Source organism: Saccostrea echinata, unplaced genomic scaffold (assembly GCF_033153115.1).
Source record: "Saccostrea echinata isolate AGI-Se365-2 ecotype Australia unplaced genomic scaffold, CSIRO_AGI_Sech_v1 ptg000012l, whole genome shotgun sequence".
Classification (NCBI taxonomy): Eukaryota; Metazoa; Mollusca; class Bivalvia; order Ostreida; family Ostreidae; genus Saccostrea; species Saccostrea echinata.
In genome coordinates this window covers 11,426,711-11,451,808 of record NW_026889761.1, presented here as the reverse complement: position 1 = coordinate 11,451,808, position 25,098 = coordinate 11,426,711, and the positions used below count along the sequence as shown (strand labels likewise).

Below are 25,098 nucleotides of genomic sequence, written 5' to 3'. Positions count from 1 at the left end.
TTTACGCCAGTAATGCTAGCTATACTTGCTGTTCAGCTGATTGGATGCAATTAATGCTACGTATGTTTGCTGTTCAGACTGATTGTATGCTAGTTAATCTAGCTATTCTTGCTTTTCATACTGATTTTAGCTAGTAATAATACAAGTAGCTATCTATGCTTTCTGTTCATGCTGGTTGTAGCTAGTAATGGTAGCTATCCTTGTTGTTTATGCTGTTTATTGCTGGTAATGCTAGCTATGCTTGCTTTTCATGTTGATTATTATTGCTAATGCTAGCTCTTTATGCTCTTTGTAGCTAGTAACGATACATGTAGCTATGTTTTCTGTTTCTGTTGATTGTATTCTGATAATGCTAGCTATGCTTGCTGTTCGTGGTGATTGCTTATCAGTTAAGCTGATTGATTGCCGGCCGATGCATCTTGTTGTTATGCCAGTTATTCTGATTTTCCTGATGTAATAAAATAAGTGCAATAGAAAGTATTCCCTGGTGGGCAACAGACCTTAGAAAGTTAAATTGATTTTAAAATCTGTTAAACATTTAAAAATATGCATGTTTTGTCTGAGAAAGTCATTTAATGCCATTTTTCGATCAATTAAAGCCTTAGGAAGCGTTATCTTATAAATACCTTTAGACAATGTAGCTATTGAAATTCATACATTCCTATCCTCATTCAAGATAACCAACCACATACTAGTATTATTGTAGCAAAGTAATTTAGCAACTTAGCTTTAATCTCGCAATTTACGATGTCTCTTTCGTGTTAGAGCATCATCATGTTTATTGTAGGCTTTTGGTTTGGTATCGTGACAAAATCTAATATCTGTAACATGCTAAGGTATCGAGTCTCTCCGTCTTTTGAAAACCAACACAAAAACCCTACAAGTTGCACTAAATTCATCGTTTAAGTAAAACTTTATTTATTGGAAATACAGCAATGTGAAAAATTACCGAATTACAAATACAGACCTTATTCGCTTCATGGAGAGATCAATACATAATAAATATTTCATACAATGAATTGATAATGTTAGGATAGACTACAATGATATAGCAAGTAAAAGGGATAAAGAGGCGCGAAAAACCAAATGAGATGATACTTTGTGACTGTGTTGTATTGCAGTGAATGAACGGACAATAATTAATTGCAACTTCCGATCGTGATTTCACTGCTGCCGTAAGATATATCAAGTCAAAGACATTCCGATAATCAACCCAGCTTTTCCTGGACTGCGACTGTTGTCATCTTTATTCTTCCTCAGAACTACTTCTAGCAGCAGCGCGGGAAAAAACGGGATCGCGCGGGAAAATCCATCGTATGTTAGACGCGCTTGGGATCATCTTGTTCATTGCCGTTGTTGATTTCGTCTGAAAGTGATTTGATGCATCCTTGTCGGTTTCTGTCGCGGTCCATTGTAATCTATACTCTGCGTTATGTACATCGATTGTAGTGTAATGTGCCACGGTCCCATGTAAATTTCCAGGAATCGTAAAAGGTTTTCAATGAACACTTGATGATGCATCCCGTGTAAACATGGACGTTGTGTTTAATCAAGGAAATTAACAATGGTACAGAGCAAAGATGAAGGTAAAATTTATATATAGAGCATTCAACATTTATGAAAATCAACTATGTTAACTTCTTAAGAAATAGAATTTTTTATGAGCAATCGAACCCTGTCTTTTGAAAATCTTGAAGCATTATTTTCATGTGAGCTGTTACAGCTTCCTAAATTGCTTTGCCATATAAATTTGGGTTAAATAGGTTTGGATATGCTTAATTGTAAAATAAATGGAAACAATCTATAATTTAAATACATTCTACTGCTTGACTACCACCTCTAGAGTATTAGAAAAAAAGATAATGGTATAGTTCATGAAAAAACTACATCATCCACATTCTTTAAGATCAACATTTTCAAGAGTCTATGGAGATTTTCATGTACAGATGAAACCATTTCTGAAAATCATTTCAACCATTCGCAGCTCTTTGAAGTCGCAATAAATTTAAAAGGCATATGGACATTTGAATATTGACGTCTCCGATCCATATTTTTTTTCACGGATAGGGATTAGCTGGGATGCGCATCCGAGTGTAGCTAATGGATTATTGATAATTATCAATCGGCGTGATATTCAATTCACCAGAGCAACTCAACAGACAAAATCATGTTTGATTTGCAAACACATAAACTTGTATAACTTAATATATTCTAAATGGACATCGATGCAACAATTTATAAATTGCCTACTTATTCTCTTGATTATAAAATCTTTATCGTAATTCAGTAATAATTTCCTACTATTCCCACATAAATTTAAAGTGTGAACTATATTTTTATAACAAAAAATCATGATCTGAACCTGCTAAATGCATTCATAGTTTTTGAAATCCGAATTCATAGTATACTATCACCATTGAAAACGTCGTTTGTTTTTTTTTTCTAAATTTAGAACTACTCAAATACACATTTAAAAATTATATTACATTTATTTCAAGTTTTTGGCTTTGAAGTCGTGAAATGCGTTATGAGTTCCAAATTTTTAATTATTTTTCACTTACTGCACGAAATGACGAATTGATTTTTATAAAAACCATTTTCCATATTAATGTCGAGATTAAGCCCTATATGACGAGGGACGATCGTTGTTCACAGTTGTAAATTCCAAATTCTTTGTATTATTTTTTGTATTTGCAATGTGTAGGTTATTGAAAAAAATATCTTAACAATAGCAAGTCTAAGTCATAAAATAGAGATTAGTACTTGCCGTACTAGTGTTCGAAATGATATATCCATTTAATGGCTTGGTTGGAGAAATGATGCTTATTCATACCAGATTATGATTTATCGGGACAGGAGAGACATGTTGAAGACAGAAATAATATGTCTGCAAAGTTAGCATTGAAAATAGAAACCCCTTATCTGAAGACTACGAGGCACCAGCTTCTAATAAACACTGACGTACGATTGTAAGATTTATGATTTTTTTCGTCGTCAGTTATAATGTTAGGATACGTGTATACCATTTGATACGTTAAAAACATTACAAATCACCCAGTCTAGATACCTTAATGACGATGCGATGAATAGATACTTCCTAAGATTAATTGCTTGTTGTTTTACGTCCAATTCGAAAAAAAAAATTCACTTATATCGAATGTTTCATTTGTGAATTGTCTGACATTGACTAGGAAGTACCTACATGAACTTATACAAACCAATTCTCTATGCAACAAAGTCCAGGAATGACATCCTTATAAATCTGCTCTCTGTGGAGCTGTAAACCGCAGTGCGGGGTCAACAATACAATAACATCCCCGAAACCAGTAAAATTCTGTATAGTAATGTATTGCCTGAGGGAATTGGATTCACTGAAATCTTTATTGCAAACTGATCTCAGTGATACAAATGATTGTATGATTTACTTAATTCTTATGAATGAAATCAAATTTGAAAGCAAAAGGTTTGGGAGATTTCTTTTTCCTTGTATAAGCAGAGTTCTCTTTTTGGCAACATTTTTTAGAGTTCAATGGAAAATTTCGAGATTGCTATAAAAATCAGATTCATAGTCTCGCAATTTCTTCAACGAACTTCTAATTCTACACACAAGTACGCTAAGGTTGATATTAAAAAGGTGCTGGAGTTCTTCATTAACAATACCTGTGTAATCTTTGGAGACATGGTTTTCCAACAATTTGTTGGATTTCCAACTTATCTGTACATTTCTATGAAGCAGAATTTATTTAAAAAAAATCTACATGAGGAGACAAAAATTGCTGTGGCCTTCAACTCGACATTTAGATATATCGATTTTTCACTAAACATTAGTTACTTTCATTCATATGTCGACTCCATATGTCCTAGTGAACTTGAAATAAATATTTAAAACACCCACATCTGATTCAGATTAGGATGTTTTACTGACTATTGACAATAATGGCCAATTTACAACTTAACTCTATTAAACGAGATGGCTTCAGCTTTTCCATCGTCAACTTTTCTTATTTATGTAGTAATATTCAACTATCACCTACATATTATGTTTATGTCTCCCATCTTATTCGATATACAAAAGAAAGCATTGATCAAGACAAATCTTAAAACCAAGACAAGCTACTGACAAATAAATTGTTTGTTCAGGGATCTCAACAACCTCGTTTAAAGTCATCATTTCGAAAATTCTATGGTCGATTTAATGATCCTGTTTGTAGTACAATCTAATCACTGGGTCGTATATTTTGACTGACATGTTTCATACCAATTGTTAGGTATTGTTATTTTTATACAAAGTTTGAGATTACTCCGACTACCTGATCAATGTAAAGGGCTCACGACAAGTGTGGCCAGTCCACGGTGATGCTTACATGTATTAGGCACCTGATCCTACCTTTGGAGTTCCAAGCGATACTTCTTATGCCCTGTTCATAAATGTGTGACGTATTTAAGAATTTGGAGATAATCACTGTTCGTTATATTCACTTATTACATTTGAGTGTTAAATCCATATCAATACACATTGAAGTTGCTTATATTGTTCGTTGCTGAGAAATACCTAAAAATCCTAAAATAAGAACCCCTAAAATGATCCGATAGAAGTGCTTGTTCTCCGACCAAGAACATACATGTATACCAGTCTTCTTCTTGAACAACGTACAAAGCAGTTGTAACAATGGCTGTTTTACGTTTACGAAAGAAATTGTTTCATGAATGATGTTTTAGAGAAATTAATTAAAATTATTTGGTAATTGAGAATTACCTATCTAGGGACACTCTAGAATGAAATGGAGACTCTTTGTGAATTGTGACTGTATGAGGTAAATTTCTGTGAATTGTGACTGTATGAGGTAAAATTCGTTGAATTGTGACTGTATGAGGTAAAATTCTGTGATTTGTGACTGTATGAGGTAAAATTCGGTGAATATGACCGTATGAGGTAAAATTCTGTGCATGTATGCATAAACAAAAACTACGCATGAATTTATAGTTCATCTAAATATAAGCTCCATAAATTAATACGCTCCATAATGTAACGAACCCTTGAATACATTTGTCTTTAAAGCATCAGATTATACGTCAACTAATGGATTTAATGGACCAGCCATGTCATATACATGTAGCTTCATCAGATAAATCCGTCTGAATCCTGAAAAAAGATACATACGCATTAACGTAAAGCTATCATCAGCAGAAGATAAAAATAAGACTGTGTATAGAAAATTCCTTTTTCCTTTTTTTTTTTTAAATACAATGCTTTTATTTCATAAAATGCTTTTGGTACGCCGAATTTCAGGAGTTAGGGATTTAGTATTGTCAGCCTCCCCCCCCCCCCCAAAAAAAAAAAAAAAAATGCATGCTTTCATTATTTTTAGCAGTGTAAGCAATAAGTGGATATAAATCTAATAAACTCTTGCTAGCAGTTTTTTTGCCAAGGAAAGTTTCAACAAGCACTTAAATATTGCATATATTCATGAAAATAAAAATTTCACATACAAAACGTTTCTAATATTAAAACAAGATCATGAAGCTGGTGTTGGTAGTGTCCAATAGCCGTCAACACTATCTCGTTATGTGAAGACAACACTCCCGTAAATCACTTCGCTGTCATGACGTAATTGGTCCTAATCAAACAAACATAAGGAGAGAAAGCTTTATGACTCTTTTGCGTGAATTTAGGAATTTGGTTACTTCCACCGGGAGCAGAATTGCCCTGGAAATTGGCGCGCTATACTGCCTACGTTCCCCTTACCGTGAGCTAACTCTATAAAGAAGACCTAAAATTACATTCTATATTTCTTAGCAAGGTATTTTAATCATCATGGGAACAAAATTGGCAGGCTAAATTTTCATTTTAATGATGCATTTATGCTGTTGACAACACCCAGAATGTAAAGCGACATTATTAACGGGAATTAAATATGTGAGATCGTATTTGTATTGTTCTCCCCTTTCTTTTTTCATACTTTAAGTCATAGATGTTTGCTTAAACCTAAAATAGGTAATAGAAAGACCAACAAAAGACCAACAAAAGAAGAAAAAAATAACCTCTGATCTGATTGGATGAAAAAAATATTTCCAAATCATAAATGCTTCTATTCTATGAAGAATTCGTAATGCCTTGTTCCTTGGGAATATTTTGTTTCCTTCGCATAAGATGTCAAAGGCTTAAGCCAACCTTAACATGTATGACCAAGGAAAAAACATTTTCTGCTTGAGAGAGAGAGAGAGAGAGAGAGAGAGAGAGAGAGAGAGAGAGAGAGATTGAAACAAATATTTTTTGTTTTAACACACCTTTTTAATGAAACAAGAATGATAAATGCACTTCGCTAACACCTACCTGTAACATTTAGTTTGGTGAAAAGATAAACATCTTTGCATGAAGTGTGAACTATCATTATTAAATGTGACCAAATTCTAATGCATGCATGATCATTTTTTGCATCAGATGAAAATAAAGGGTTTATATATATGTTTTTTTTCGTAAAAGAATTCGAATCTTCCAAAGTTTACCATAATGTCCACTTCTTTCTTAAAAAGAAAGAACTACGGACACCGCTTTATTTGATGATAGGACAAGATGAACACAGTGATGTTTTCTTGGAATTTTATTGAGTTCCCTTTTTTTCTTGGCTTGCTAATTGGAAAACTGGTACGATCAATGTAGTCCTGCGAAGGAATAATTATACCTCTATAGTCGAAAACGGTCTGAATTAGATCCATTTTGCGTTTCTCACAGTCGTCCTAAAACTTTCACATTAATTTATCTTTAAATCTTTAGTTGAAATATAGAATATTTTCAGTTGCATTTTAAAATGTATTTTTGGCAGTGAGACAGAGATTATACTAGTATGCTTAATTAATTTTCACATTATTTACAAATATTCTAGCCAGAATATCTATGTTTGTTTTAATGTCTTTGATTCACAGAATGGTCATAAAGTGAACCATCATTAAAAGCTATAAGATTATTATACAAAAAATTGTAAGATTACGTTTGAAACTTTTTTTTATTAAAATTATTTTTTAAGATTATAGGGAAAGCAATACCTGTGACGCTCACTTTGTTCTGTTTGTCCATCCATCTGTCTATCAATTGTAATCAAACTTTGGACACAGTGTCCTTAGGTAAGGAGATTCGAGGTTGCTTTGTCCCCATAGGCACTTGTTTCCGTAATAATTTTTTTTAGAACCAGTAGTATATTAACACAGGGTATCCAACTCCGAACTACATGGAGTACCCCCTCGATCCCCAAAATTGCTCTCATTTACACTTTAAGATGAAATATACCATAATTTTAGAAACAGATGTTTGAGACCAATAAAAATCCAGGAACATATTAAGGAGGTTAGCACATTCGGTTAGCAGAGTTTTGACGCTGTTTACGGAGATAAGAGAAAATAAAGACAGGCATGCCATATATGGTTGTGTAGATAAATTGTCGTTGAAGACAATGGTAATAAACAGTATGCCAGTGCATTTTCTATGAAAGTGTAAATGAGTGTGATGCTGGGGACGGGGGTACTCCATGTAATTCGGAGTTAAATACCTTGTGTTACTATGGGTGAAATTTTTTTTTTACAGAAACGAGTGCCTTGCTGTATCAAACCACAGGGTGATACTAAAGTAATCAAACTTCTCACTAAATAGGACCGAGTCAATTGAAAATCTCAAGAAACACAGGCAAGAAAAAAGGGAACTTAAGTGAAAGCTTTCTGACATAGAGTAAATTGAATATTTGTTTTAAAACATGATCAGTGGGAAATAGGAAAAAGTCATACAGTTGTTTTTGGATGTGAAGAACATATCAAAAGAAATGAAATACCGGTATCATGCACGAACTATTCAAAGGCTTATCATCCGCATATGCTGAAATTAAGAAATCTCCCTGGGCGTCTGTCACACATCATGCCCACTTTAGTAAAATGACATAAAAACTCTTTTTTGCTGTCTTTAATCAAGAATAATGTACATATTTTTGATTGACAAAAACGGAAATCTGAATATCTGCTATAATCCTTGACAGCACTAATCATTACTTACTCTCTATGGATAAAAATGGGATACTCACAAAAAGAAAAAAAAGATATTGATTTGTCAGTCAAAATTTCCATTTGAAAGAACTTCAGAAAGAATTGATTAAAATTTTACTCCGTATTTACAAATTATAAGCAGCTAATGACTTAAACTGCATGGGCATCTAAATCAGGGAATGTATGTTTTATGTGAATATCGTCCATACTTGAATTAAAATTCACTAATCCTTTCAAAAATTGGACTTCTTATTCTAATGTGATCAAACTGATTCACAGCCTTTTATAAAGTAGATGCTGTTAAAAATCTGCCCTCTCTTCATTAGCCGTTACTTACTATGATCTTAATTTCCCCATCTTACGGCTTGTTTCGAAATGTTATTTCCGATGTGTGAAGGCCATTTCCCTCTGATTTGGTTCCTTGTACCATTCTTAAGTAAAGTCTTGTCGATTCTGTTCTAAACATCGCTTTGTGTGAAAAAAGTGCTGTATCTATTTTCCTCCTTGAGAAATAAACTGTTTCTATTATCACGACTGACTTCTGTAAAATAAAACAAAAACATGCAATTTATACTGTTTTAATTAAATGATATCTTGTGTTAGAAAGGTGAAATAATGATACCAACACATCATAAAGGAGTGGCATTATTCCTTTCATTTAATTCTTTAATGCAAAATGTAACAAAATCTTTTCGATGAGGGCCTTTATGTGAGCAGGAATCAGTACCTGTAGTCTGATACTTCCTTACAAAAATACTATAGTTAACTATAGGTTACATACTAATTGTTAGGCCATTATTTACATATTGAATTGTCTACGGATTTTTCTGTTTTCCCCGATCATGACAAGAAGCACACGGCGGGTGTGACCAGTCGGTAGGGGATGCTCACTTTTCCAAGCCACCTGATCCCATCTATGATGTTTTTTGAGGTCAGTGTTTGCTCTGCTCTTGATTACTATTGTCTAGATGGACTTTGAACTTGAATTCTGTTCCTTATCTCCACATTTCATTACTATAGTTAACTATTGTGATAATTTCGACACTATGAAAACTATAGTTAACTATAGTAATAACTTTGACACTTCGATTTACTATAATGATAATTTTTAAGACTTTGATTTACAATAGTGATCAGTATGACACTATCGTGATAACAAAGAAAACTTTGAAATACTATAGTGATCACTATGAAAACTGAATTACTATGGTGATAAATATGAAAACTTTAATTTACTTTAGTGATAACTTTTGAAAACTTTGATTTGCTATACTGATAACGATGACACTATAGTGATTACTTTGAAAACTTTGACTTACCATAGTGATGGCTATGATGCTAGAGTGATAACATTAGAAACTTTGATTTACTATAGCGTACTTTACATATAGTTACCGGTAACTATAGTAAACTGGGCGTCATTAAACTAGTCGTCATTTCTTAAGTTCTATGGTCGATACAAGGACCTTGTCAGCGAATACAATTTATCATTAAGTTAAATGCTGACTGGCGTTTTTCATACTAATTGTTAGGCCATTATTTACACACTGAATTGTCGAATTCTTTTTTCTGTTATTTCCCGATCATGACAAGGAGCACACGGCGGGTGTGACCGGTCGGTAGAGGATGCTCACTCCTGCATGGCACCTGATCCCACCTCTGATGTTTTAGAGGTCCGTGTTTGCTCTGCTCCGAAATTTGTATTGTTTAATGGACTTTTGAGCTTGAATACTGTTCGTTATCTCCATACATCTCATTCAATAACGCTATAATACTTAATTTTAGCTTTGGAGAGAGTTTGAATCATATGCCAGCCTCTTACCTTCAAAACATAACTGAAAAAATATATCATTTATCAAAAAGTAATTCAATGCATCAAAGGAATCAAATGTTGAAAAGGATGACACAGACACGATGTTTGAAAAAAAAACCCAACTTGTATGAACTCTTAGAATTGAGAAATGCATTCTTACACATATCTTTTAGATACACGTATCTTGTGTCGGAGCGGAATATTGTCCTCATCTTATACGCCTCCATTCTTTGTTTTTATTTCAACTCCCCCGTTCACATCGTTAAAATTTTCCATATCATAGAGTTTCAATGGTCTACAGAGAATGAAGAGAATTTACCTAATCGTACAGACTTACTTTCAATTTATATAGTCAACATCTAGTTCATAATGGTACATTTTAATGAAGGTGCTTATGCCTTATGACTTCGTATTTGTCTTGACGTTTCTGAAAGAAAGAGAAAATTACAAGCAATTGGAAGATTTTACTTTCTAGAGTTCCATTTACATAAAAAAAGATCAACAGTGGACCCGTTTACATAAAAAAGATCAACAATGGACATTTTGAATTTATGAGTTTTCGCCAAGGTCATGTTTTCACAGGAGATTTTAATTTTTGAGTTAGTAAGATGTCAAGCATTCAGTACAGAAATTGACCGACTCATTAGCTATTGAAACTTGAGTCTTGCATATGCAGTACAGAGGGAATGTTTTCAATATAATGAATTCTCTCCTTATTCTGAGGAGAGTGGATATTACTTCATGTGTCTACAATCCTCCCCATATCAAATACGGTACACAAAATGAATAATATTTTGATGTTTTTTTTTAATAGAAATCTTGTATAACCACACAAAATTTTTTAACTTGAATAATGTATTAATTTTGTATGCAAAATGCTACAAACATATTAGAATCTTCTTAATTGTATATAAATGATTAAAAATGACCAAGGAAGCAACAATCATGCATTCTTAGAATCAATCAGTTCAACAGGAAAATCATTAACCATAGTCCTACATCTAATTCAAATCGTGATCAAATAATAAAAACAATATTCCATATTTTAAATTAAATCACAAAAATCAACACTTCCTTCAGACCGAAATCATATGGACAAAGTGAGTATGATAATTTTAGAATATCAATTTTAACCAATTGGAAAAGCCGATGAATGGAACATTATAAAGTATTCTTTACATCCTGAAATTTTTTTAATGATGGAATTTGAAAGGACTGTTCGGTTTGAAATTGCTTAATGTAAAATTACATTTGATCTTCCATTAACCTTAATGAAAAAAAAAATCAACTCACGACAAGGAAAATGAATTTCAAGTAAAACACAAATTAGATTTATTGACATGTTTAGGTTCTCTGAGTATTGTCTAATAGTCCATCAGTCTAAGTCAGAGTAATTATGTGTTCTATGCTTTTGTAAAAGATATTACACATTTTGTTTAATTGATTCAGGCTGAAAACATCGTTATTATATAAATGTCTCTATATCTACACCCACAGAGTATCCATAGGTCGTATATTATACAGTCAAATAGCATAGCATAATAGTCAAATAGAATATGAAGCCAAATTTGTAAAATGTTGATTAAAAAGCTGTAAAAAACCGATCAAGGTCTAACACTTACAATCGTAGAAAATTGAAATAGATATGATTTAAGCTGTATATATGTAGCATAGAGTCTTCCTGTGCTATTGAGATTTTATGTTGGCTTGATAGAACCATAAATTGCCTATTCGATATACTTGCCTTGTTATTGGACATTTGCAAAATTATTTTGTTAAAAACATTCTGATTGTACACACAAGTACACCAAAGTTGATATTAAAAATATGATTGAGTTTCTGATTGACAATAGCTATGTAGTTTTGGAGATAAGGTCTTCAAACAATCTGTTGGAATTAGAAAAAGACTTTCATGGTACCTAACAATACATCTTTATGATAGACGTGATGGCAATTTTTCAATCGTCAACTTCCCTTACTGATGTAGTAATACACCCTTATCACTTATAGGGTTTTCGTCTTCCAGTTGATTCGATACGCAAGAGCATGCTCTACATATGAACAATTTCTAAAACGAGGCAAGATATTGACAAACAAATTGATGAAACAAGGATATCAACAGTCTTACTCGTAGTCATCGTTTGGCAAGTCTTATGGTCGATACAATGGCCTTGTCAGCAAATTCAATATTTCAATAAGTCAAACGCTGACTGACGCTTTTCATACTAATTGTTAGACCATTATTTATGCACTGAATTGTCGACGGATTTTTCCTTTTTCCCTGATCATGACAAGGAGATAACGACGGAAGTGACCGCTCTGCAGGGGATGCTCACTTCTCCATGGTCCCTGATCTCACATCTGATATTCTTGGAGGCCCGTGTTTGCTCTGCTTCCGATTTGTAATGTTAAATGGGTTTTTGAGCTTGAATACTGTTAGTTATCTCCATATTTCATAAATATAATTTATGCAGTATATATGTAGCATGGAGACTTCCTGGACGAGTGCTATTGAGATTTTATATTGGCTTGATAGAACCATAAAACAGCGATTACCTATTTGATTATTAATAACCATACGTAGAACATGACATTGGCTTTCCTGCATTCACATTGACATGTGGACATAATTAAGGATAGACAAATTATAAAAATGTCTCAGGACGAGAAAATAATTGTCATTTTCAATCAATTCTCTGCTGTAGAAAGTGAAAGAAAATGCGAGTATTTATTGAACCATGCATTGACAGTTGTTCCGTAATTTTAGTATCTGTAGGAATAGGTTCCCGATTATATAATTTGCAAGTCATATTGTTCTAATCGATCCGTCTTGTTGTGGTGGTTGTCTCTCGATAAATCTGAGACGAAAAATTATCGGTCTAGGTGACAAATTACCACAGACCTGATGATTGCAAGACAAAACTTCTATATAGAGAATCAATCTTCACACATTTCCAATTTACTACTTTTGCCGGATGTAGAATATATGTCTTTTGCTAAACACAGGGGAATTCTGGGTATATGTAGCAGACGACGCTGTATGACAGCGATGACTTGTGATTTACTCTCGCCGTCACTAGTCGATAGAGCTGCCAGAAACCTGATACGATCACGTATGTCAGTGACCGAGTTTAAGTGAATTATAGAATGATAGTCTTATCCATTCATTATCGTGTATGGTTTCCTTAACCACTGTTCAGTTGCATTTTTTTCCCGATCAAATATGAAAAGTTTTATTAAAGATATATTATTCCGTAACTTGGATACTTGAAAGCAGGAATAGAGTACCTAATGAAATTGCGTAGATAATCGCCACTCGGGAATCTTTTAAATATGCTTTACTGTACTTGCAATGAGAATCGATAATCTTGTAGATCGATGATCTAAGTAAATATATCCGATTACCCAGTAGACCTCAACTTGCGATGAATCATTTACTTGCAATATGATTTGTGTAACTTTAATTCAACAAGTAGATCACTGATAATTTTTTTGAAACAACTCTCTCTCTCTCTCGCATTTTGAATCAGTTCAAATTTACTTCATGTCTGGCCAATCAGAACACAGCTACTACATGTACCTTACATGTAGCATATAAATCAAGACTACAGGCTTTTTAAAAGATCGGTTAATTATCAAATTCGGCTAATTGTCGTATTTTGGATAATGTTTAGAACTGATTTCAGTTTCATATTGCACCGAATCGGGAAACAAATGGAAGGGCATCAATCCTTTTTTTCTTTTTTTTGGAAAGTGTCTCAAAATAAATACTTGTTTTGCAACTAAAATCCATCTCATTTTTATTCATTTATTTTTTGTAAAGAAAAAAAATAGATTGCAAAATAATATTATAATGTGAAAAGGACAAATGTGAACAGGAAAACCGTTAATATTTCTAATGACTTGTTTATGAAAAGCCACAAAGAGCCGTGAGTTGTTGGTACTACCAAGGGATTTTACGACCCAATTTCGCTTTGTTCTTCTTCAGCAATAAATTCTTTGCTTTTCATTAGAAATTTTCTGTTTTGAATGCAATTGATGAGAGTATTAAAGTGTTTCATACGAATATTTATACAAATTTTCTTGAGAAATATTTTTATAAATTGAAAATAAAAATCTGAGAAAACTGCAATATTAAAGTGAGTCAACTATTAAATTATTTCAGGTTTCCCTGTCCGGTACACAGTTGCCATTGTAACAGCTGGTGTTGCCGTGGTGATTACAGTGATTGTTTACATTACATGGTTGTACTGTAAGCGGAAGCGGAACCGGTTCCAGTGGTATGAGAGCTCGGACGAAGAATACTCACCAAATGCAATACAATCAGGTTCTCGTTTACGAATATCGCAAAGTACGCCAGAACTCAATAAGCATTTTCTTGAAGAAGACGACAAATTCGGTAAGAAAGGTATCTTCAAGTTAACAAACGTCCGACAATCTACGCTTCCTACTGTATCACAGCGCCATGAACTGTTCAAGCGTCAACTATCACATAAATTAGATCTCTCAAATATAGAGTTCCAAGTTCAAAGCGTAAAGCATAAGGAACAGCCTAGTCTTGGAGTTATTAAACCAGAGTTGTATAAGCAAGTGTCGATAGATAGCGTTAAAAGTGAACACTGTGTCTGCGGAAAAATATTTTTTACCCTTGCCTACAACCATGGGTCTGAGAGTCTAGTTGTAAATGTATTAAGGTGCGAAGATCTTCCCGCCAAAGATTTTTCTGGAACGTCTGATCCGTACGTCAAAATTTATCTTCTACCAGACAGAAAACATAAGTGTCAGACAAAAGTCCATCGAAAAACTTTATCCCCAGAATTTAATGAAAAATTTGCCTTTTCAGTTCCTTATAAGGAATTGACATCAAGAGTGTTGCAGTTTAATATTTACGATTTTGATCGTTTTTCCCGCCATGATCTCATCGGAACTGTGGTTGTGAAGGACATTTTGTGCGAAGGAAGCTTAGCAAATGAGACTTTCTTTGTCCGGGATATACTGAGCGCTAATCAGGTAAGATCTATGTAAAGGTAGACACAAAATTGTCACCTGGTGTGTACCCAGATGGTTAAACACTAGAAACTATTTTTATGAGCACGGGACAGAGTGATTACAATTCACTGGAGAGTGGAAGATATTTCTTTAAGATAGTCATAACAAATGTAAAGGTAGTAATTATACACTTTTGTCTCTCTTTATCTCAGTACAATAGTTAAAGGTACTAGCAATTCACAGGGCAACTCAGGAGACGCATCCCGCATCACACACACACACACACACACACACACACACACACACACACAGAATTCATGTCCAGCATAGGCATTTATGCATTTGGTTGAAGCTTCCCCTATCAAAAATCATATTCTGCATGGATCCAAAGAAACACATCTTAGTCATTGAGATATATGATTTTTTTCATTGAAATACTTGCGTACAAAAAAAAAAAAAAAAAAAAAAAAACACAAACAAAAACAAACAAACAAACAAACAAAAAAACACAGAGGCAGGTTTTTTTCCCTGTAAATTGAAAGAAAATAATGTTTCACTTCAACTGATTGTTTTTTCTTAAGGTATAAAAGATTCTAAGATTGCAATTTTTCTAATTCTTTACAGTATACTATATTTGGCTCCTTATTTATTGTTTCCGAAATACCTCTTGTTAAGGACAAATGCAACGTAGTTTTGAACTTTATTTTCTTAATCCCACTATAATTTACAAGTTCCAGATATTGAAAGACCTTTGTGCGATTTTATGATGCCTGGTAATGCTGTACATCTTTTTCGAATCAAATTTCGAGGAAATACCAGCTCAAACAATATAATTTTTCTTAAAAACACACACAAAAGATTTTCATCCTTCAATATTTGTTCAAAACTCCTGAAAATATATGCAAAGTCAAAGAACGTTTGATGGTACATTCATTATAAATTGAGAATATTTTTGAAAATTATCAATGGAAAATGTACATTCTAAAGTACATGTACAAGTGTGTTTGAAAAAGTCAACGACAACTAATTTTAAAATTCCTCGCTATGTCATTATCATATTGATGAACAAGAGAAATATCTTATAAAACAAGGTTATAAATGTCTTTTAATTTCACTGCATTTGTAATGTAATTTCACTCCCCCTCGAAGATTTCATTCAAGGTTTATTCAAGATTTCATTTCAAAGGTGAATTAATTTCTTTAACGGTTCTCAGTTAAATGATATTAAATAACACATAATGTTATTATATCATACTGGTTCATGGGTAAACTTTTATTTCGTTGAAGTTGTAAATTCGTTGTTAAATGGTGCCCATAAAAATCTCGATGATTGAATCTCTACGAAATATAATGATTTCCTATAATTAAAAGTACGCTTGAAATTTGCAGATGTAGCTTTTAAACTTTACTTTTTTGGATAGATAATGCAGAGACTCGATATAAATTGGCTATACGACAGAATATATTTATTTAAAGAATATATATATATATATATATATATATATATATATATATATATATATATATATATATATATATATATATATATATATATATATATATATATATATATATAACAATTTTAATTGATCCATCTTTTACAAGATTACCATCTTTATTTAAGAAAAAGAAAATGAAATGTGCATGGTTGTAACAAAAAGGCAGATGATTTTGGTAACTCAGCTACAAAGTACCGGTACTTTTCAAAATACACATATGGCTATGAGTAAAATTGAAAATTTATTTCTTTAATTAAGGTCACACGCAACGTACCTCATACAGCACCTGAACCATTGGTAATTTTTGAAGATATTCTCAATTTAAAATCTTTAAAAATCAGATGTTCTTAGAAAAAAAGAATCAGAATAAATTACCAGGACATTTGAATAGGTATGAAATGATGAAAAACCTTGTGTTATTCAAAGAAAAATGACCAAAAAACCTAGTTTTCACAAACATTTCCTCAAAAATTGGTTTAGAATAGGTTTAACAGCGTTATTAGGCATTATAGAAGTCATGGAAAAGTCCTTTAATTATTGAAAATCAATTATACAGGGAAGAAGTAAAAAAAAGTTCAAAAGTACGTTGCGTATGTCCTTAAAATTTCCTATCCTTATTATATAAACATTAAAAAGGGATATTTAACACGTTTTATTTATTAAACGAATCAATGTTGGATATTATGGATATAGACAGGATTAGCTTATTTTAAAAATAACTCACAATTTTAAAAAAGAATATCTACAAGAAAAGTATTTATACCTGGGCTTAAGCTTCAGGTTCGATGGTTGTTTATGTGCTAGCTGTTTTAAAATGTATCTGGACTAAAAAAAGAAGGTTAATTAAATTATGGGTAACTTATGCGACTTCTGGCAGAGGAATACTCTTTACGTTTCTGAAGCACGCAATACCAAGGAAAAACGATTTATCTGCTTGATTTCAAACAAGAGTACATTTTGCTATCATGTCATCGTATGAAATTTCATCAAGTTAGACCGACCTTCCCTTTTTACAGAGGTTAAGTGTAATCACACTAGATACGAAAGCAAACTCCAGTTTAACCTCTTTCATTTTCAATACAATTTAACTCTTGTTAATGTTTTGAACAACATGTGTATGCAAGTATTTGTATTGTTTTAATGGAATTTAAACAATGAATTGTTGACGGATTTTTCCGTTATTTACCGATCATCACAAGGGGCAAACGGAGGGTGTGACCGGTCGACAGGGGATGCTAACTCCTCCATGGCATCTAATCCTACCTCTGATGTTTTTGGAGGTCCGTGTTTGCTCTGCTTCCGATTTTTATTGTTTTAATAGAATTTAACTTGAATACTATTCGTTATCTCCATTTTATATGTAAAACCTCTAGATCTAGTGAAGTCTGCATTTGTACCTGGCGTAGAAAAGTTGTCTTAATTACCTGTAGTGTAAACACTGGTTTATTCAAGGCATTGTTTAAATATATTAAAAAACATATTAACTTTTTTTGAAGGAAACAATGTGACTCATTCCTTGTAATTCTGAACAAGTGCAGACATGTTGCTTTGAAAAGCTTTATAAGAAATAACGGATATTTTTGTCTTTGAACATAATTAATCAGATTAAAAATAAGATAAAGTAGCTTATCGTTTGTTCATCATTTCTTTCGTAATTTTCAAGAATTGAACAAGCACACAGGTAACCAAGAGTCTGAAATTGTCGTAGCACATTTCTGAAGCTTCCAGTGAGTGCATCATAAAGTATTGATTCTTAGTAAACAGAGCAAAGAGATGATGTAATATTAATGAAATAGGTATTCTTGGTAACATGTAAAATAGAGAATTTTATTTTTAAGTTCCAGGGTCCTTTAATGGCACTCAATTATTTAAAACAATTTAAGAACTAATTCAAAGGGAATTTCCGGGAAAATCAGGAGTCAAACTGTACTTAAAGTCAATGGAAAATCTGTGATTTATTGTGTTAGATGTATCTATGGAATAAATGATCCTGGTGATTCCAAGGTCACCAATCTCCCTGATTGATAACAGAAACGATTCTATAAGCCTCAGTTCATGATCTCCCAAACCAAAGCTTCCGGGAATACATCAAAAATAATGATCCACAAAGCACGCACTCATTTTGTGTTATTTATTTGATACAAAATGGACATTAAGATCATTTTGATACAGGCTTTTAGAATATGGAGTAAATAAGATTATATTTCTATTATGATAAACACAGTTTACAGAACAATTATTTATAAGGTACTCTGTAATATTCCAAATAACCTTTCAATATTCAACAATCATCCATGTGGACCTCTCTCGAAGACCTTTTACAAGATCATATAAAGATGGTTTATGTTGTATTTAAGACTATATTTCGCCATTCTGTGGTCATAAGTGGTTTGTCAATTGTCCCTAACCTGGACATAGCCAGACAAGATTCTTACCGGGCCACTCTTACTGTCTCATCTTATAAGGGGAAATAGGGACAGTACTACTACTTAGCTAAATAAAGCTAAAAGCAATGAAAAACTATTCTTACTGCAATCCCTTGCAAAACATTTATCAAGAAATGTTTATGTATATCTAATTTTGCACTGGCAAATTTGTGCCCCCAAGGGCCTAAAAATGCGTAGCTTGAAAATTAACCTCATCATTGGAACCATTTTATAAGCTAGAAGCACTTATTTGCATGCGATTAGCGATGTCATATAAATGTTTAAAGTTTTTTTCCCGTACGAAATATTGTCAGTGGAACTCCATTCATTGTGGTTTTTAAAAGAAATCGAATCTGTTACTGGATACTTTTAAAAACATTATAGATGAGCCATCAAGTTTGCAAGTAAATACAATTTAAAAAGAAGCATTATTTTTTTTATTATTAACATTTTGCCTCGGACTAGAATGACACCGTGTTATTGAAGATATGGATGAGACGCTTCACTTTTGCCGCGTAAGTTTTGTTACACAGCAAAAAGCAAACTTTGATAGTAACACGGAACGTCTTTTCAATGTTGACACGGAATCTTAATAGATTTTCTACTGACTGTCTCTTTTTGGTCAATGAAAATGAAATATTTATCAAATTTGTTAGACTTTCTACTGAAAATTGCAAGGTTGTTAAAGTCCATAAAAGGCGAGACGAAGCAGTATAACAACCCTTATAAGAAATATATTAGCATAGGTATTCCTAGTACATGTATCTATGATTTTTTTTATAATAATTGTGTAAACATGATTGTGACGTAAACATTTTGTTTGGTTGTCCATTCTATATCTTTTTGATAACTCTTCAAATAATCTATTAAGTTACCTGTAAGTATCCATTCTTTTTGGAAAATTGTCCATTTTTTTTTTTAGATTGGACAGTTTTTTTTTCAAAAAGAATGGACAGTTAAAACAAACAGAATGGAAAGTTACAGGTAAAGGCTAAAATGTACCCAAGGGGGGATAAAACCCAAATATATTAAATTTCATTTAATTAACATGTAAACAAAAAAAAAGAAACATATAGGTCTTAGTTAACCATGAACACAATATCTGTACAGTGTCCTTTTAATTTTGCACTCTTAAATCCATGAATGATTTACGTTATTTTAACACTTAAAACACTCTTTTCACTCTTTTTATCCCATTGCTGAAGTTAAAATATAGTCAAAAAGTAAATGAATAAAGAGAGTTAGATAGAAATACGGCTAATATGAAATCCAACACTCAGAACACAGTTTGCACCAAACTGTTTCTAATATTTCTAGATTTGATTCAAATTGGGTTACCTCTGTTTTGTTGGAAAAGAAATCGATTTTCAAGTCGGAATTTGGCTAGTAGGTCCAGGTCCGGATTTTACTCATTTCGTTCATCTTTTCCATTGTTAGATTTTGATTCTGCCATACTCTCTCCATTGTAGGAAAACGTATTTGACCTTACGAAGCACAGTTTAAACTGATTTGTAGCATCACATACTTTCTGATACCTGTATCCCAATTTCACCTGTAACTGTCCTTCTTTAGACAAAAACCTTTCGCTATTTTGCTCTCTGGAAAACAAAAGCTATTCAACCAAATGCTGTGCACTTTTAGCTTACCCGTGACTGTCCATTCTATTAACAATGAACCTGCCATTGTATGTGCTACCCAACACAATTCATTCTTTAAATTTATACGATACTAGATTTCTTAATTTAATTCCCAGAACAAAGACAATCATGTTCTTAGTAAGAAAAAAAAACATACTACAAGTCATTCTGTGGATGCTGCATGCGAAAAAAAAAATAGTTTTGAGATAATGCTAAAATGTTAGAACTGGCCAGTTTCCATGTAAATACGTCACCCATTAACCAATATTGCAGGGGGATTTTCAAGTGGAAATTTAAATGTAAAATTAATAAATCCTATGTTGAATAAACTTGCAGAGTTGTTGTTTCTGGGTTTGAATGCCACAAATGATGCTCGAATTCTAGATCTGCATGTGACTTATTTTTCTGGATAGATGGTGAGAAATAATTTCTGAAAAGATGTCCTTTCTCGAGCGATAAAAGCCCAACAATAGCAAAACGTGCAAATATGCTACATGGGGTGGGATAATTGAAATTAAGATACAATTAAACTAGAGTAAGGTGCAAATGAAAGTAAACGAAAATAAAATTTGTGAGAAGTCTCCTAGCTTATACAGTATAAGATTATTCTGCAAATTATATCTAAGTTGATTATATACTTTTGATAAATTGAACTTAAGACTACTTTATTGTAAATTTTATTTGCATATATAACCAAGCATCAATGTTCTGTATATTTTCCCAGGAGAAGTTTGATCTCGGTGAGTTGATGCTATCTCTCTGTTATCTCCCCACTGCTGGGCGCCTTACATTGACCGTTGTCAAGGCCCGAAATCTAAAAGCCATGGACATTACAGGATCCTCAGGTGAGATGTGTCATTATCGTTATTTTAGATTGCTTCTTGGTATGAGAAAATTAGTGTGCTGAAAAGATGTGTTAGCTGTGGCTATTCAGTAGAAAAGTCTTTGAAGTATTATAGTACTTTAGACTGTATTCAACACTCTATTGAATCTTTACATTTTTCTGCAATTAAGACAAACATTTCCTTCATTAAATTTTCAGTAATGCTCTATTTTTCACATCATGATGGTATTTTGTTGATGTCTTAAATGATGCATTGTTACTCATTGATGTCTTTTGACGGAGATTGGGTCTTACTAAAAAAAGCACCCACGTGAATTTTTTATCATGATGACTTAAATGATGATATTATTTGTTTCAGTAAAACATATAATGTGAAAAAAAGAAAACTTTCTTTCTGTAGTTGGCTGACTCATACTGTTTTAGCAAAAATTCATTTTTATAAACAATATTTAAAGTCATAAGCAAAAAGTATGAATTATCAATACAATATTTTTGGGTAAGTTTTCTACATATTAGGAAATAAGAATTTTACAGTATCACTCTGCTCTTTTCTTCCTCAAAAGACCCGTATGTAAAGGTGTCACTGATGTGTCAAGGTAAACGTATAAAGAAGAGGAAGACGTCTGTGAAAAAGAACACCTTAAACCCGGTCTATAACGAGGCTCTGGTGTTTGATGTTCCTCAGGAGAATGTTGATGACGTGTATTTAATTGTCAAAGTGATTGACTACGATCGGTAAGTCAAAGAAAGAAACTTCACATGTACTGATCTTTTTATGTCATTTTGCAATTCATATGCCTAACCTTAAAATTGCAAGCACTTAAATTCATCAAAGTCATTATTTAAATCATGCTAATCAAAATAAACAACTGCAGATCAATACAGTTGATGACATGATTTGATTATCAAAATGACTACCACAGGTAGGTCAATATCTAATTACACAACGAAGTTCCATCCATTATTTTGTCTACAAGTGTTTGCACATATTCTTTAAACAATCTGAATGAAACTTCTCAAAAATAATAATCACCTGGCCTAGTTTATGTTCAACGGTTAAAACTTTCACAATAGAAACCATCGCCACTGAAACAGAAACAAAAGAATAAAATCTGATAATTTGAAATCTTTTCAGTAAATATCGAACCAATTAAAAAAAACTTTTTAAAGTGTTATTCCTTGCATAAAGTCAAACTTATTTTTGAAAAAAAAATGAATTGCTTTGACAAATTTTTCATTGTTGCCATGAAAACAGAAAGGGGGTGTTTTTTGTTGTTTTTTTTAAGTCTTTTTTCTTTGTGTAAAGTTATCTCAAAACTGCATAACATTGATGTGTAACTATCTTCACTAGTTACTGGGGATTAAGATTTAGAAAAAAAAAGAACTTTCAACTTTTTCATATATATAGATTATAACGCGTATTCTATTTGTACAAGTTTTACAATTGCTGTTTTTAGATACACAGCTTACACAGAAATCCCGAGAAAGAAATGTGGGAATAATAATAGATGAATTTTTCAGAATAATTAAGATACTTTACTTTTGGAAGATATATCTGACAAATTTTCGCTATCATGAATAAAATGGTTTGAACCAAGATTTTTACTACATACATGTACATGTATATTTTATATAAACATATGATATTTTACTCATTAAATACGGCGAATTCATAGGAAAAGTGTGGATAATAAAGGATTAACACTTCCTTTTTTCAGAATAGGGAGTAACGAAGTAATGGGCTGTTGTGCTCTGGGACCCAAATACCCAGGACTAGGAAGAGACCACTGGTTTGAAATGCTAGAAAATCCCCGGAAACCGCTTGCTCAGTGGTACACTCTACAAGAACACGTACCCTTTTGTACCAGTGAAAACATCACAGGTAAATGTAAACTGAACTGTCAAGGGCAGTCTAGACAGTCCACGGTGGATTCTAGCGAGGGAAGTATGTATGGGTGATGATTTCTGATGAGGAGTCAAGAAAAAATGGATACAATTCTTTTCCTTGTATATGTTTTTCTCTAATTTGTCAAGCAATGCTTTGTGAATATTTGTCAAAAATACAACCTTAATGATTAAATTTAGATGTACTGATATATATATATATATATATATATATATATATATATATATATATATATATATATATATATATATATATATATATATATATATATATATATATATATATGCTCATTGTGTTGTAGTGAATCTAAATAATAACTAAATATTTGCTTTAAACACTTTTTAACATTTGAAGCTTTATAAATATATTATCAAATAATTGTTATGTAAAGTATATATTTTATAAAGATTTCTTTATACTTTTCATGATAGTTATTACAGAGAAAACTATAATTTGTATGTTATCCAGATATCAATGCATATTATATTCCTGAATCATTAAGCTATACATTGTATTTATTTTTTTATTCTCAATAGGATGTTTTGTCCATACGGTAGTTTCCAGTATTTGCTATCTATCTAACTGTCAGCTGTTATAAAATACAAAAAATTTTTAAAAAATTATTCAGTCCAGTATTCAACAGGACATAAAATTTTTTTTTAGTCCTCTGTTAACCATATATTCTAAGCTTTGGAAGAAGAACTGAGTTGACTTATAAGCACCTTATGATGTCATTGTTGTTTTATAGATATAGCGTCATTATCTATTGGCATTGTTGTGTTTATGAATGTGTGTCTAATGACTGTTATCAGTGTGGAAGAGTTAATATATATGATTATTAATACCTTAATCTATATTATTTTACTACATTTTTAAAAAAATGAAAACTGTTTATATTTCAACTTTATTGATATTTTGAACGATTTAAGTCGTGTGAATAAAATTGAAGAAATGTTGCAAGATTTTAAGACATTCTATTTCTTTCTTATTCAAAGATTTTAATCAATGTATTTCGTTGGTCTTTATTTCTCTTTTATTGAATTCATATTTAGCCCTTACCTAGGGTTTTAAGATTTCTCAAATTTTAATGGTAAGCCTCCTTACTGAAGATGGGGGAGGATGTACACATATAACTGCTTATTCCAACTGTCGTTTGTTGTCAATTAGGTTTCACGATTCTCATACCATATTATGAAATAACTCATTGATTGACAAAAATAGTAGATTAAAATTGAGATGTGTTATTATACCAAGGACATTAAATGTCATATGACCGGGAAAAAATGTAATTGAATATATATCACTTCAGGAAAATAAAAAAAAAATAATTAAATTTCTAAATTATCATCACCTAGTAAAAACAACATTGTTTCACAATTCTGCATTTCCCAGAGCTGCAAGCATTCTCTCTCAATTCTTTGGATTTGTGAAATGCCTGAGAACGTCTAGGTCATTAATTTTGGTTGCTATATGGTTGGAGTAATGTATTCCCCAGGGTGAAAATAGATAGATGCAAAGTGAAAACTTATACCAAGCTCAAGTGTATTCATATGTAGACTCAATACATCCCAGTAAACTCGGAATTAAATACATCACATAGAGACTGTCACTCCTTTTTTCATATTTTGATATTTATCGCTATAGACGTTAGTGTCCAAATAACAACTAAAGTAACTGGATGTCTACAGCTATTTTATAATCTCTTTTATCTATTTATGAAGTAATATTCCTTTTTCACCTAGGTATGGTGTTAATGTCTCCAAACTGATTCGGTATGCGAGAACATGTTCTTATTTCGATAATTTTTCATTCCAGGGTACTGACAAATAAGTTAATGAGACAGGCTTTTAAAGTCAACATTTGGCGAACTCTATTGTCGTTATAATGACCTAAATTACAATTTCAACGTAGAATTTGGTCGTATGTTGACCGGTGTTTTTCATACCAATTGTAAAG

General features: G+C 32.2%; 1 protein-coding gene across 1 annotated transcript; it reads left to right on the top strand.

The window, feature by feature from the left end:
* Positions 1-1,081: 1,081 nt before the first annotated feature.
* LOC133185365 (synaptotagmin-6-like) lies at positions 1,082-23,310 on the top strand. Its single transcript, XM_061320527.1, has 5 exons — positions 1,082-1,586; positions 14,007-14,851; positions 21,117-21,237; positions 21,800-21,971; positions 22,955-23,310. Exons 1-5 carry the CDS (start codon positions 1,565-1,567, stop codon positions 23,193-23,195), a joined length of 1,401 nt encoding a protein of 466 aa, XP_061176511.1. The 5' UTR covers positions 1,082-1,564; the 3' UTR covers positions 23,196-23,310.
* Positions 23,311-25,098: the final 1,788 nt, after the last annotated feature.

Coding starts and splice junctions, on each gene's coding strand:
- LOC133185365 (XM_061320527.1), top strand. CDS start 1,565: ATGGTACAGAGCAAAGATGAAG. Junction 14,852..21,116: donor ATATACTGAGCGCTAATCAG/GTAAGATCTATG, acceptor ATATTTTCCCAG/GAGAAGTTTGATCTCGGTGA. Junction 21,972..22,954: donor AAAGTGATTGACTACGATCG/GTAAGTCAAAGA, acceptor TCCTTTTTTCAG/AATAGGGAGTAACGAAGTAA.